At 46.0% G+C, this 12,538-nt stretch overlaps 1 protein-coding gene across 1 annotated transcript in view; it reads left to right on the top strand.

Moving 5' to 3' along the window:
• The window catches only part of P2RX3 (purinergic receptor P2X 3), a 32,003-nt gene that overhangs the window by 14,897 nt on the left and 4,568 nt on the right, over positions 1–12,538 (top strand). Inside the window, exons 3-9 of the mRNA XM_035125009.2 lie at positions 5,050–5,121; positions 5,785–5,848; positions 6,561–6,654; positions 7,621–7,698; positions 8,966–9,107; positions 10,578–10,714; positions 12,291–12,384. Of these exons, the coding sequence (XP_034980900.1) occupies positions 5,050–5,121; positions 5,785–5,848; positions 6,561–6,654; positions 7,621–7,698; positions 8,966–9,107; positions 10,578–10,714; positions 12,291–12,384 (681 nt within the window). The remainder of the gene's footprint in view (positions 1–5,049; positions 5,122–5,784; positions 5,849–6,560; positions 6,655–7,620; positions 7,699–8,965; positions 9,108–10,577; positions 10,715–12,290; positions 12,385–12,538) is intronic.

Below are 12,538 nucleotides of genomic sequence, written 5' to 3'. Positions count from 1 at the left end.
ATCCAAAGAGTTAAGAAGGAATGGGAAAGTGTTGAGTTATATATGGAAAAATATGGAAAGTTAGTTAAAGATAAAAAATAAATAATTATCGCAAGGGAAAAAATAACATCATAAAGGGTAATAATATTAAATATAAAATAGACAACACAACAGAAAAAGCAAGTATATGACTAAATGAGATCGCACAGGAGTGAGGGAAGTGGGGAGAGAGGGAGGGGGGTAAGGAATGGAAGGAGGCAATGGTTGGAGGAGGGTATAGGGGGATGAATTAAAGGAAAATTAAGACTGAGAAGCGCATGGTTTTTGTTTTTTAAAGATGCAAAGGCTTGCAATCAGCCAAAGTATAGAGCCCAACTTCCAGGAGACTGCGATCTACTTGTGGATTTATAAACTGGAGGTGATCTACCCCCGTTTTATTGGTGTTCAGGTCAGAGTTGTTTTTAGAGAGAGGAAATATCCCATTTTTGAGGTTAAAGTAAAAGTTCCTGACCTTTTTTTTATAATGAGGAAATGCTGCTAAAACTCCGTTCTTCATTCCACGAAGGGGAGAGGGGGCGGGGCCGGGTGCTCAAAGACAAAAGGAATGGAAAAGGAGATAGCGATCAACTCCAGCCTCGCATTCATGCAGCCGTCGGGAGAGGCAGGGGCTGCAGCCGAGTGCTGCTTCACAAACAAACGGGGGAAAGTGCTTAGAACCCAGAGAATCCAGCTGAAAAACACGAAGCAGCAACAGCAATTGCACACACACCATCCCAAGCCAGCACAGTAACCAAGTCCCAAAAGCAAGAAAGGACTCAGCAAACACTGCTGCGGCCAGCGTTGCTGCTGCTGACTCGGGGAGCTCAGTGATCTCTTCCGCACAGCACCTATCACTATGGCTTATTTTCGGGGTACGGTTTATATTTCTCAAATGCTTAGAAATGCTGCTATGGCTTATTTTATGACTACGCCTTAAAAAGGGGGAAACACGGTAGGCAACAAAAACAGAGACTGGCAGGATGGGGAGAAAGTGGTTGGCTGGAGATAGCTGGAACTAGGGCATTCAGGAGCTGCTACCTACGTGTGGAATGTCTGTTTGCCTCCAGTCTGCTTGCCTATTTGAAGGGGGAGGGGGACAAACATTGCAAAGAAAACCAGAACTCAGTTGCTTTCATACACAGGGAGAACTCATCCTGGCAGCACAGCCCCTGAAGCTCTTTACCACTCAGGGAAACAGCAAATGTGCAATCTCCTAGCACACACCTTCCTCCATTAGTTTGGGGGGTGAACCGCCCCCCCCCCTTTGCTTAGTGCTAGACTGAGCAGAATTGATGCTTTTGAATTATGGTGCTGGAGGAGACTCTTGAGAGTCCCATGGACTGCAAGAAGATCAAACCTATCCATTCTGAAGGAAATCAGCCCTGAGTGCTCCCTGGAAGGACAGATCCTGAAGCTGAGGCTCCAATACTTTGGCCACCTCATGAGAAGAGAAGACTCCCAGGAAAAGACCCTGATGTTGGGAAAGATTGAGGGCACTAGGAGAAGGGGACGACAGAGGACGAGATGGTTGGACAGTGTTCTCGAAGCTACGAACATGAGTTTGACCAAACTGGGGGAGGCTATGGAAGATAGGAGTGCCTGGCGTGCTATGGTCCATGGGGTCACAAAGAGTCGGACACGACTAAATGACTAAATAACAACAACAAAGACCGAGCAGTTTGCATTCCTTCATCCTTAAGCATTTTTAGAAAATTATCTGATTGAAGGCATTTCCTGTTCTGCATGGCAGGTCATGGGCCAGGAATGTTGGATGGCTGTGAAGGGGCCACCCATTTCCTGTGCCCAGTGCTCCTGATTCTGAAGCAGCTGCAGCCAACATTTCAACTCCCCGCCCAGTTTCCCCACAACGGGGCATTATGGGGGGGGATTTAAATGGCGGCTCCCAGCCACAGGCAGTGCTTGCCAGCTAGAGCTCTCTGCTTCACCCCCAGCATCTGTCACCAAGGTAAAGATGGGAGGTGAAATACACCAGCCTGCAAATTGTTGTATTTGAACATCGTTAATGGATTGTGTTTTGCTGTTTGTTTTATGGTTCTGTTTTCTGCACACACACACACCACAAATGGGTAACACATATATTTGATACATTAAATTAATTTTGTTTTTGTTTGTTTGATTGTTTTTAAAAAAGACGGCACCTATGGACTAGGATTGCCAACTAAACAGGGCAGAAAATCATCCTGGCTTGCTGCTGTGCCTTTTAACAGCATCTTAATCAGCAGAGATAAGCAAATGAAACCTTTTATGTCCTGGAGATAAGCATAATAATCTGCTAATGTCTTTACAGCTACAGCGGTACCTTGGTTCTCGAACTTAATCCGTTCCAGGACCAGGAGTCCATTCGACTCCCGAAACTGTTCGAAAACCAAGGTGCAGCTTCCGATTGGCCTCAGGAGCTTTCTGCACTCGAGCAGAAGCCGCATTGGACGTTTGGCTTCTGAAAAACGTTTGCAAACAGGAACACTTACTTATGGGTTTTCGGCGTTCAGGAGCCGATTTGTTTGACAACTAAACCATCTGAGAACCAAGGTACCACTGTATTCATGAAGGCATAAAGGACGGAGATGGTGCACACAACATCACTAGCTTAAAATGCATCTAGGTCATTTTTTGGATGTGGAAACATCCACCGCGCTCCCACAGGTGTTTGGGACACAGTGTGCACACAGCATTAGCCGCAATCCATATCTTTCCTGCACGCTTTCACCCCCCTTTTTCCTTTTTACTAAACACAGTAGTGTGTTTTGATGTGTTTCCTCCCAAACCAACTTCGATGCACCAGCCAGAGCTGAGCAGCTTTTCAGAAAGCTGCAAGGGGGAAGAAGAATCAGCAGAAACACTCCATCAGTGGAATTCTGCTCATAGGAACTTGAGTTCTAAGCCACATGTTTCAATTTTGCTTGCTGAAAACTGCAACAGGGGAGGTGAAGTGCCATAAAATGTTTTGGAAACTCCGAGTAACCTTTTTTCATTGGCACACATGGGACAGTTGTGGTGCAGAAGAGAACTTTCCTTCTTAATTTATTGGAAAATTCAGAGTAATTCCAAGCACAGAATCCAGCTCTGTTTTTGTTTTCCTGCCCAGTCCCTGGGCAGATGCTTGGGAAAGGGAAACTCATTTTCTCCTAAGAGTTGCGGCTTCTTATTTCCAGACTTGACATTCCAGAACATAAGGGCTGCTCTGTGCTGTTTGTTTCAAGGTGGGACCTTGTTTCAGGATCACTTTACGTGGAAATTTAGTTACTTCATTTTATGAACCAGGGATTCCAGGTAAGCTGTGTGGGAGAGGGGGAGATTTGAACTCAGGTCTCTCCAGTTTCATGCCAATACTCTAACCACTACACCACATTGCCTCTCTTACTTTTGTTTATCCATCTATGTAAGCGTTGTGAGGAGCCAGGGTCAATCTCAGTTCCTAGTGCCTGTGTGAAAAATGTAGCTGCAAGCATTCAGTTTTTTTAATCGTGTGAACACATTTAGGTATTTAGGTGCCCCTAGGTGTGGAACATTTTACAAGTGTGCCATACAAACCCTTAGGTTTGAAATTACACAGCTTAAGAAAAGTTATTCTTTATTGAAAAGTAAAAAGGATTTTTGTGCCCAGTATAAAATCACAAGTGAAAAGAATAACAATTGTTAAAATACACCTGTGAAAAAAGACGAAAAAATAAGGGGGGGGGACACTTACAAGATTGTTATTGTACTTATCCTAAACTTAACCTAACACCGTGTTTATACAGATGATTTCTAAATATTGTTAATTCTGTCCTTGGCAAGTCTACATTTGTACTTGTTTGTCTATTCCCAGTAGCAAGGGCTGGTGGACTGGCTGGCTGGGCTCCCTCACCCTCTTGCTTGTTTACTTTGAGGCAGCCTTTGCTCCTGGCAACCAGCACCCCCTGCTGGCCAGCCCCAGAGGCACCATTCGCCTGGGGAGCTTGTGGCCAGGGCTGCTGCAACATATAGCCGCACAAGCTTTTGGGAGGCAGAGACACGATCAGGGCATCAGAGGAGGGAGGGAAGGAAAGAAAGAGGGACAGAGGCTATTGTTGCCCACGGCACCCCTGACCATCATTCAAGACACCACGGCACACTGGTTGAAAACCACTGGTGTACAGGATGCAGGTTCCGTGCACAAGTTCCCTTTCAAATGTTAAATGCAAAATGACTGTGCATATGGCTGAGTAGCTGCAGAAGAACAGCCAGAGAAAAGGGAGGGGGGGTTAACCCTTTCTGATGAAAAAAAATCCTCCCCAGCAACTTTTCTCCCTGGGAAGAGAGGGTACCCCCAAAACCTTTCCCCAGTGGTGGAAAAGCTTGAGTGAGTGCTCAAGGGAGGGAGAGGGAGGGTTTTTATAAAAAAGAAAAGTGTTGTTTAAAAAATATATATGCACAATTGCATCTCCTTCCCAATTCGTTGCCTCAGGGTCTTATTTTTAAAATTCTAATCCATTGCAAAAATAGTCACAGGTCTGGTATGGTGAATTTTTGCAAACTTATTGAGAGTTGGTTGTAGTTCTTTCAGGTCGCAGCTGACTAACGTTGGTTGATGTGGACAGACAGGCTCATAAAATTTTTTTTGCTTGTCCCGGTCTCTTAGTCTGTGCTTTGATCCTTGCCTGGGTGTTCTCTGATTCTTTCCCACCCATTGCTTCACTTAGCATACTCTTCTTCAACTTGTCATATGGGTTTAAGAGGGAAGGTGCGCTTGGCAAATCCACACTGTGATCAACTCCCGCCCGGAAACCAATGCCCCCACTGTGGAAGGATGTGTGGATCCAGAATTGGCCTCCACAGTCACTTACGGGCCCATTGTTAAAACTGTGTTTATGGAAGACAATCTTACTCGGATACGAGTGATCGTCAAAGAATGGGTTTAATTTTGCATTTTATTTTCTTGGCCTGTGAGCGCGGTAACTCGTTTCTTCACCATTCTTCTGTCTCTGTGCCCTTCCTTGTGACAACGTGAACTTTTCTCTCCTTTCCCACCCTGCTCCCACCTGCTCCTAGGGAACATCGGTCTTTGTGATCATCACCAAACTCATTGTGACGAAGAACCAGTTCCAAGGCGTCTGCCCTGATGTAAGCAGGTCAGGCAAGAGAGGGTGAAAGGAGGTGGCCTGGGGCTGTGGTTTCTCCTGCCATGTCTTCCGTGCTCTAGAGTCTAGACAAAAAGGGGCTAAGCCTTTTGTGCTTCCCTAGTCCTTTGAGAAGACTATTGGGGTGGCAGAGGAAGCTTTGCAGCAGGAGCTGTCAGTATGGTGGGGCAGAGCTGCAGAGCCGCCCTCCTGATGCCATGTAGCTTGCTTGAAGCGGGTGCGCTGGGGCACAGTGGCAGCAACGTGGGCACAGCCAATCTGGTGTTCTTGCTGATGCCACGCTGCTGATGGCAGCTCTGACGTTCCGCACTGGCCTGTTCATTTTGGAGTATAAAAAGCTGCCTTCGTCATCTAGCTCAGAACTGCTCACACTAACTGGCTACATTGGTGGCACAGAAAGGGGTGGGGTGGAGTTCATGGATTTTATTAATGGGCCCCTTTATTAATGGGCCCCTTCCCTCCTGAAAAGAAATTTAAGGACTGGTTGTGAATGAGACAGGGTGAGGGATGGGAACTAAGATATTCTGCCCCTCAGGAGTCTGAGCATCTCAGAACAGGGGAACAAGGTAACTGGGAACTAATATTGGGAACATTGGAGGTTTCTTCTCTCTGCCCATCTCTTCTCTTTCCTGTTTTTTATAAATAGCCGGGGTACAAGTGCAAGTGGGACAAAGACTGCAAGAAGCCTGTCCCCACCGCCACAGGAGCAGGTAAGCAGCAGACAAGGAAGGAGCGATGTACAAATTAAAGGCTTGTCTTTACCTTTCACTGTCACTGTGAAATCTATTGGCTTTGGCTCATTGTTGGCAGAACGATCTATACACCATTGACCTACTTTTTTCATACTGAATGGTCTGAGGGCACATGAATGATGGCTGTGACAGTGGGGGGTGGGGAGCCAAGCAGGGGCTGGCTGGTACTTGGATTGCTCTGTACAGAATTTTATTTTTAGAACAATTTCTGGGATGACGGGAAGGATGAATAGTTGGAATGTGTGGAACTTTATTTTTCCCACCGTACGTTCTTGAGTTGTGTTGAAACAAGGCTGGCGGACAGGGATCCAGCACAGGAAAAACTGCGGTTTAAATAGAATAATGTGGATTTAGAGTTTATTTTGATTAAGACTGAATCAGATCCGGAACCAAATCAGGCCAATTCAGCCAGGTTGAAGCAGTCATGGATTGCCCCACAGTGGATTGGATGTGCCTGATCAAAATGCGGGTGGTTGGGTAGCGGCTGAGGAGAGTGTGGAGACTGCAATGGACCTTTTATAATGAGCTGGGGAGTTCCATCTGGTTTCACTATTTGAGATGAACTACAAATTCCTCAAGTAATCTTTGAATGAAGACATAGCTTCCTGACATGCTAAGCTTCGCTTTTTTTTACCATGACATTTTCCCGATGGAGTGTTTCCTTCTGCAGGTATCCTGACAGGCCGATGTGTTAATTACAATTCCACTTTCCAGACCTGTCAGATCCAGGGTTGGTGCCCAGCAGAGGTGGACAATGTAAACGTGTAAGTGCTTGGATGGCCCGGCCCATGATTATTTCAAAGAGAATAAACATTGACCCCACTGTGAAACTTCAATCAGAGTTGGCGCCCTAGTCAACTGACTAGTCAAATAATGCCCAGCGGACCCGCCAACTCTTGTCTGTAGTCAAATATTTCTTGAACCCAAAAATGTCCTTGTGGCTTAGCTTTTCAATTTGTTCTAATCTGACATGGAAGGACAGGATGGTTTTTTGACAGTTACCCCAGTACTGATCCAGTGCCTTCTTAAGACTTTCAGCTTCAGGTGACGTGAACATCATAACCAGGCCCCAACTGGTAGATGCATGAAATGTCTTAGTGCCTCACGGACAAGTATAGGCCTGTTCCTGATTTAGAATGAGGAAACCCCCCACATACAGCATACATATACAGTACATATACATATACATATACATATACATATACATATACATATACATATACATATACATATACAGTGTGTGTGTGTGTATTGCACAGAAACCTTAAACCTCAACATTAACTATATTGCCACTATCAGAGATCATGGAATCCTAGAACTGTAAATTTGGAAGGGGGCCCAAGGGTCATCTAGTCTAACCCCCTACAATGCGGGGAATCTCAGCTAACGCATCCGTGACAGATGGCCATCCAATCTCTGCTTTAAAACTTCCAAGGACGGAGTTATTTCATCTGATTATTTCATTTGATTATATTAAGGTGGTGATGAGGCTATATCCTTCACCACATCTGAGGCAGCAATCTTCTTCAGGAGGTCAGGACATGCCCCACGGAAAGCACAGACAGCCCTTGTCCTCCAACAGAGGGAAATGGCTAGCAGGGCTTAGGAGGAATAGCCAGGAGACATTTGCCACTTGAGGCGGCCCCCTCACTTTGCCTAATGGCTGGGCCAGCCCTGCAGAACTCCGCCCTGTTCCAAATGATCAATTTCCTTTACTTTTCTCCCTGCAGACCTGTCATGCTAGAAGCAGAAAACTTCACCCTCTTCATTAAGAACAGCATCCGTTTCCCCCTGTTCAATTTTGAAAAGTGAGTAAAGGGGCTCCAGCCTATCAACCTGAGTGGGGTGGCATTCGGGAATGTGGCTCCCTTGGTCTGAAAGCTGCCGTCTGGGAATTTCCCTTGGCCAGAGGTTTTCCTCATCCCACTGGAATTGTGTTCTCTGGCAGTTGCAGGAGGGCTCCGTACAAAGGGTGGGAAGTAGTGGCACAGACTGACAGTGGCTGGGCTGCAACAGGCCTCCTGGGACATAAAACCAGTCTGCAGCATAGGGCAGGGATGGGGAACTGCGCTGCTCTCTCTCCCGCCCTGATGCTCTTGGACTCCAGTTCCCATCAACCCCAGCCAACATGCCCAGTAGTCAGCAATGATGGGAACTATCGCAACAACACCAGTTCCCTATCTCCAGCATAGGCATAGCCACTGGGTGGCATTTGAGTACGTCGTCTCTGTCAAGCACACTGTGATGCAGATTGTCTACCAGGTGATGGGAATTGTAGTCTGGAACACCTGGAGGGCATGGCTAATGTGCAGTGTAGTGGGTGCAGGTTGCATGTCAGCAAAGCTGGCTCTCCCACACCAATATTATTCTTTCATCCCTAGAGATTCAGGTTTGGGTTTTTGTTTTTTGCAGTCAGTAAGAATGTGAATTGTGCCAGCAAGCATCTGTGCAGAGAGAGAGAGCCCTATAATGGTCTCTCTCCCCTATAATGTCCCCAAGCAAGTTATTTTTATTTATTTTATTTCATAAAATTTATATATTTAGCATATATTGATTGTGAGGTGAAACCTTAAAGCAGGCATGTCAAACCTGCGGCCCTCCAGATGTTTTGGACTACAATTCCCATCTTCCCCAACCACTGGTCCTGCTAGCTAGGGATCATGGGAGTTGTAGGCCAAAACATCTGGAGGGCTGCAGGTTTGACATGCCTGCCTTAAAGCGATCCATATTGACTCTGCATTCCCCTTGGCCACTGAGGAGAGTCAGGGCTTGCTGTTTCGTTGCCAAGCAAGTTGTGCTGCAAAAGTAGGCTGGGAAGGTTCAGAGAGCAGCTCACACATCCCCTAGCAAACATTGCAGTTCTTCTGGACGGTCTCCTTCACTCTGTGATGGCTGTGGCTCTAGTGTCACCTCCAATTACTTCTAGGTGAAGGGAGCAGTAGGGCAGGCTCCTCAGACCAAGAGTTGCATTGCGCCACCAAGCCCTGGCTTTTCTTGCCTCTGACGTTTCTCACACTCTTCATTTGGGGCTCAGCAGTTCTCGTCTCAGCCTGACTCGCTTTGCCTCCTTCCTAGGGGAAACCTCCTACCCAACCTCACAGCTGAAGATATTAAGAGATGCCGCTTCAACCCGGTGGAGCAACCATTCTGCCCCATCCTGCGCCTTGGGGATATAGTGAAATTTGCTGGGCAAGACTTTGCCCAATTGGCTGACACAGTGAGTATTCCTGCTGCCAATACAAAACACTAGAATGGGTGCTCTGTGGCTGCTGTGGGGTAGTGGCCAGGATTGCAGCTTTGAGCATTGGAAGCCTAGTTTTTGACCTGAATCTCCCCCTCAGCTGCGGTGCTTTCTCAGTAGCCTTGGGAACTCACTGATACACAGTCGGTCCTACCTTGCAAGGTTGCTGAAATTCTAAAGTGCAGCTCTGGTCTCCTTAGAGATCAGAGCAGGGATATAAATGTACACCACAACCGTTGAAATAAATGGTGCAACAGTGGTACCAGGATGAAAGCATTTGCAAACAGAGATAGCAGAGACCACAGGCATGGGGTTAGGGTGGATAGCTTTATGGTGATGTTCATAAGATTGCACCCCTGTACTTTGGAGATGCCCCTCCTCAGCCCCTCCAAATAGAGCTCTGAAATCCTGGAGAGCTGCTGCCATTCAGTGCAAACAATATTGAGCTTGATGGACCACTTGTTGGAAGCTTGAGTGCAACTCAGCTTACAGAAAGAGGGAGTTAGAACAGATAGTATAGTAATCTGGAGGTTGCTTACTCTAGCTTTGTACCTTTGATCTCTACGCTGACTTCTCTATCTTTTGGTATTAAGACTGATATCCTTAAGTTGCATCCTCTCTAATTTTTGCCTCTCCCTCTCATCTTTTGGACCTTGAGATGAGAGGTCAACAAAAGAAGCAAGCATATTATTTCTCCAGCCTAGTTAGCTTAAAACTAGAACCTCTACCCTACCCAAGTTATGTGATTCCCATAACTTTGCTACTTTTCCTCAACTAGAGTCTGTGTGTGACTATAACATGTAAACCTGCACACTTACAGTTACAAGCTGTCTCAATTCCATTACTGATTGTCTCTATCTCTGTGTAAAGCAGATTCCTATCATCCTAATGGATCCAGAATAGCTACCACTCATTCACAATCCCTCGGTAGCCAGGATTAGAACCCCTCACACCATATGTAAGCATGATTTAAAAATATGGTAGTGGGGGAAATCCATCCTTGTATTCTACAGTGGTATCTCGGTTTTTGAACATAATCCATTCCGGAAGACCATTCGAATTCTGAAACGTTCAAAAACCAAAAACTCAATACGGAAGCCTCAATACGGAAATCTCAGTACGGAAGCTGCGTGGCATGTTCGACTTCCAAGGTGAGTTCGAAAACCGAAGCATTTACATCCGGGTTTACGGCATTCGAAAACCAAAATGTTCATCAACGGAGACGTTCGGAAACAGATGTACCACTGTATTTTAGTGACCCTAATTTGCACAATAAAATAATTAAAGACCACAAAAGCATAATTTAATTAGTATGACATGATCTTGGGCCACGTGCCTTTAGAACTGGCTCTGTGTCTGTGAAGTTCCTTGTCCCTGCTTAGTGGCCAGAAACTCCCTGCTCAGTTTGTAGGGAGATTTTGCCTGAGGGTGTGTTTTTCCGCACAGGGTGGGATAATAGGGATCAAGATCGGATGGGTGTGTGACCTGGACCATTCTTGGGATCGCTGCGTCCCCAGCTATTCATTCAACCGGCTTGATGGTGTCTCTGAAAAGAACAAAGTCTCTAATGGATACAATTTCAGGTAAGTGCAGAGCTTTTCAGTCAAAACCAGTACTCGGAATCCCTTCCCCTGTTGCAATGACTTTGTAAATTAAGATTCCTCCTCACATTCTCACCCTCACTGTGGCTTGTGAACATGCTGTCCTATGCACTTTTGCGCCCACCCACACATCTTTCACCTGCTTCCCCCCCTGTGCAGATACACCAGAGGCAGCCCTCATTATATATGACTTTTCAACTGCAGAACTCGTCTCGCGCATAAGACACATCTGCTCTGTACATAAATGCAGGTGTCCTTACTCTGCCAGCCACACAGAAAGAAAAAGAGGAAGAATGGCAGTTCAGTAGCAGAGGGCACAATTTGCATGCAGAAGGTGCCTGGTTCAACCCTTGCTATTTCTAGGTGAATTATCAGATAGATGAAAGGGGGGGGAAAATCTGTTTGAGAATCTGAAGTGCGGCTGTCAGTCAGAATAGACCAACAGTCATCAATATTTTGAGACGTGGGACCCAACTTTAACCCAGACTTGCATTTGACACTCATTTCTTATCCTTCTTACCATATATTTTGTATGATAGTTGTGCCACTGTTGCGGCCCATCTTAGATCAGGCTGTGAGATAGCAGTGTTTCCTGACACACCCACAGCAGACCAATAGAGTAGAAGGTATTGAGCTAGCGAATTATTAGTCTAGCTCGCTTTGAAACAGCTTCCTGTGTATTTTGGGGTCCCAGCACCTTTAATTGTTTCATTTATTTCTCATGGTGCGATAGGAAGTTTTGTCACTATGTACTGGTGTGTTTCCCCAAAGACTTTTGCTTGTGCAACAGAACGTCCCCTCCCTCTCCTGTACACCCACCCATTCTGTCCCCTTAACCTTCTAGAGTACAGTGGAACCTCGGTTTATGAACACCTCGGTTTATGAATTTTCGGTTTATGAACGCCGCGGACCCATCTGGAACGGATTAATTCACTTTCCATTACTTTTAATGGGAAAGTTTGCTTCAGTTTATGAACGCTTCAGTTTATGAACAGACTTCCGGAACCAATTACACCCATGTTTCACTTTATGAACGCTTCAGTTTAAGTACTTCGCGGACCCGTCTGGAACGGATTAATCCACTTTCCATTACTTTCAATGGAAAAGTTCGCTTCAGTTTATGAACGGTTACTCCGCGGACCGTCTGGAACGGATTAATCCACTTTCCATTACTTTCAATGGGAAAGTTTGCTTCAGTTTATGAACGCTTCAGTTTATGAACAGACTTCCGGAACCAATTGTGTTCATAAACCGAGGTACCACTGTACATGGGAAGTGGAGAGGGAAGGGAAGTCCTTGTGTGAACAGGATGGCTTCGTTGCACGCAACCCACAGTTTGCAAATAACAGCCTTAGTGCCTTCTAGCTGCTAGCTGGCAAGCATTCTATGGCAGGTTCACAGCCTTCCGACTCTCCTCTTCTATTGTTACAGCCATCTTCCCAAAGCGCCTCACCGTTATGTTTACCTTGCATGGATGTGTATGTACATGCAGTCATCTGTTTGCTGTCGGCCTAAACAGACCCATGGACCTGTGTGTGTCCCTTTCCCTCGCCCACAGATATGCCAAGTACTACAAGCAAGAAAATGGCACAGAGTTCCGCACCCTCATGAAAGCCTTTGGCATTCGCTTTGATGTTCTGGTATACGGGAATGTGAGTGGCACAGGGCAACTGCGCAAACAGAAAGCAATGGCTAGGCAGAGGCCTGATGGGATATGGTGGGAGAGAGTTAAATCTTAACGAATGCCCAGGGAATCAAAAGCCCAGGTCGTCATGCTTTTACAAAGGTAATATGTCTTGCAAGGGA

This window comes from Zootoca vivipara, chromosome 1, assembly GCF_963506605.1.
Source record: "Zootoca vivipara chromosome 1, rZooViv1.1, whole genome shotgun sequence".
Lineage (NCBI taxonomy): Eukaryota > Metazoa > Chordata > Lepidosauria > Squamata > Lacertidae > Zootoca > Zootoca vivipara.
This window is presented reverse-complemented; position numbering and strand designations above follow the sequence as displayed.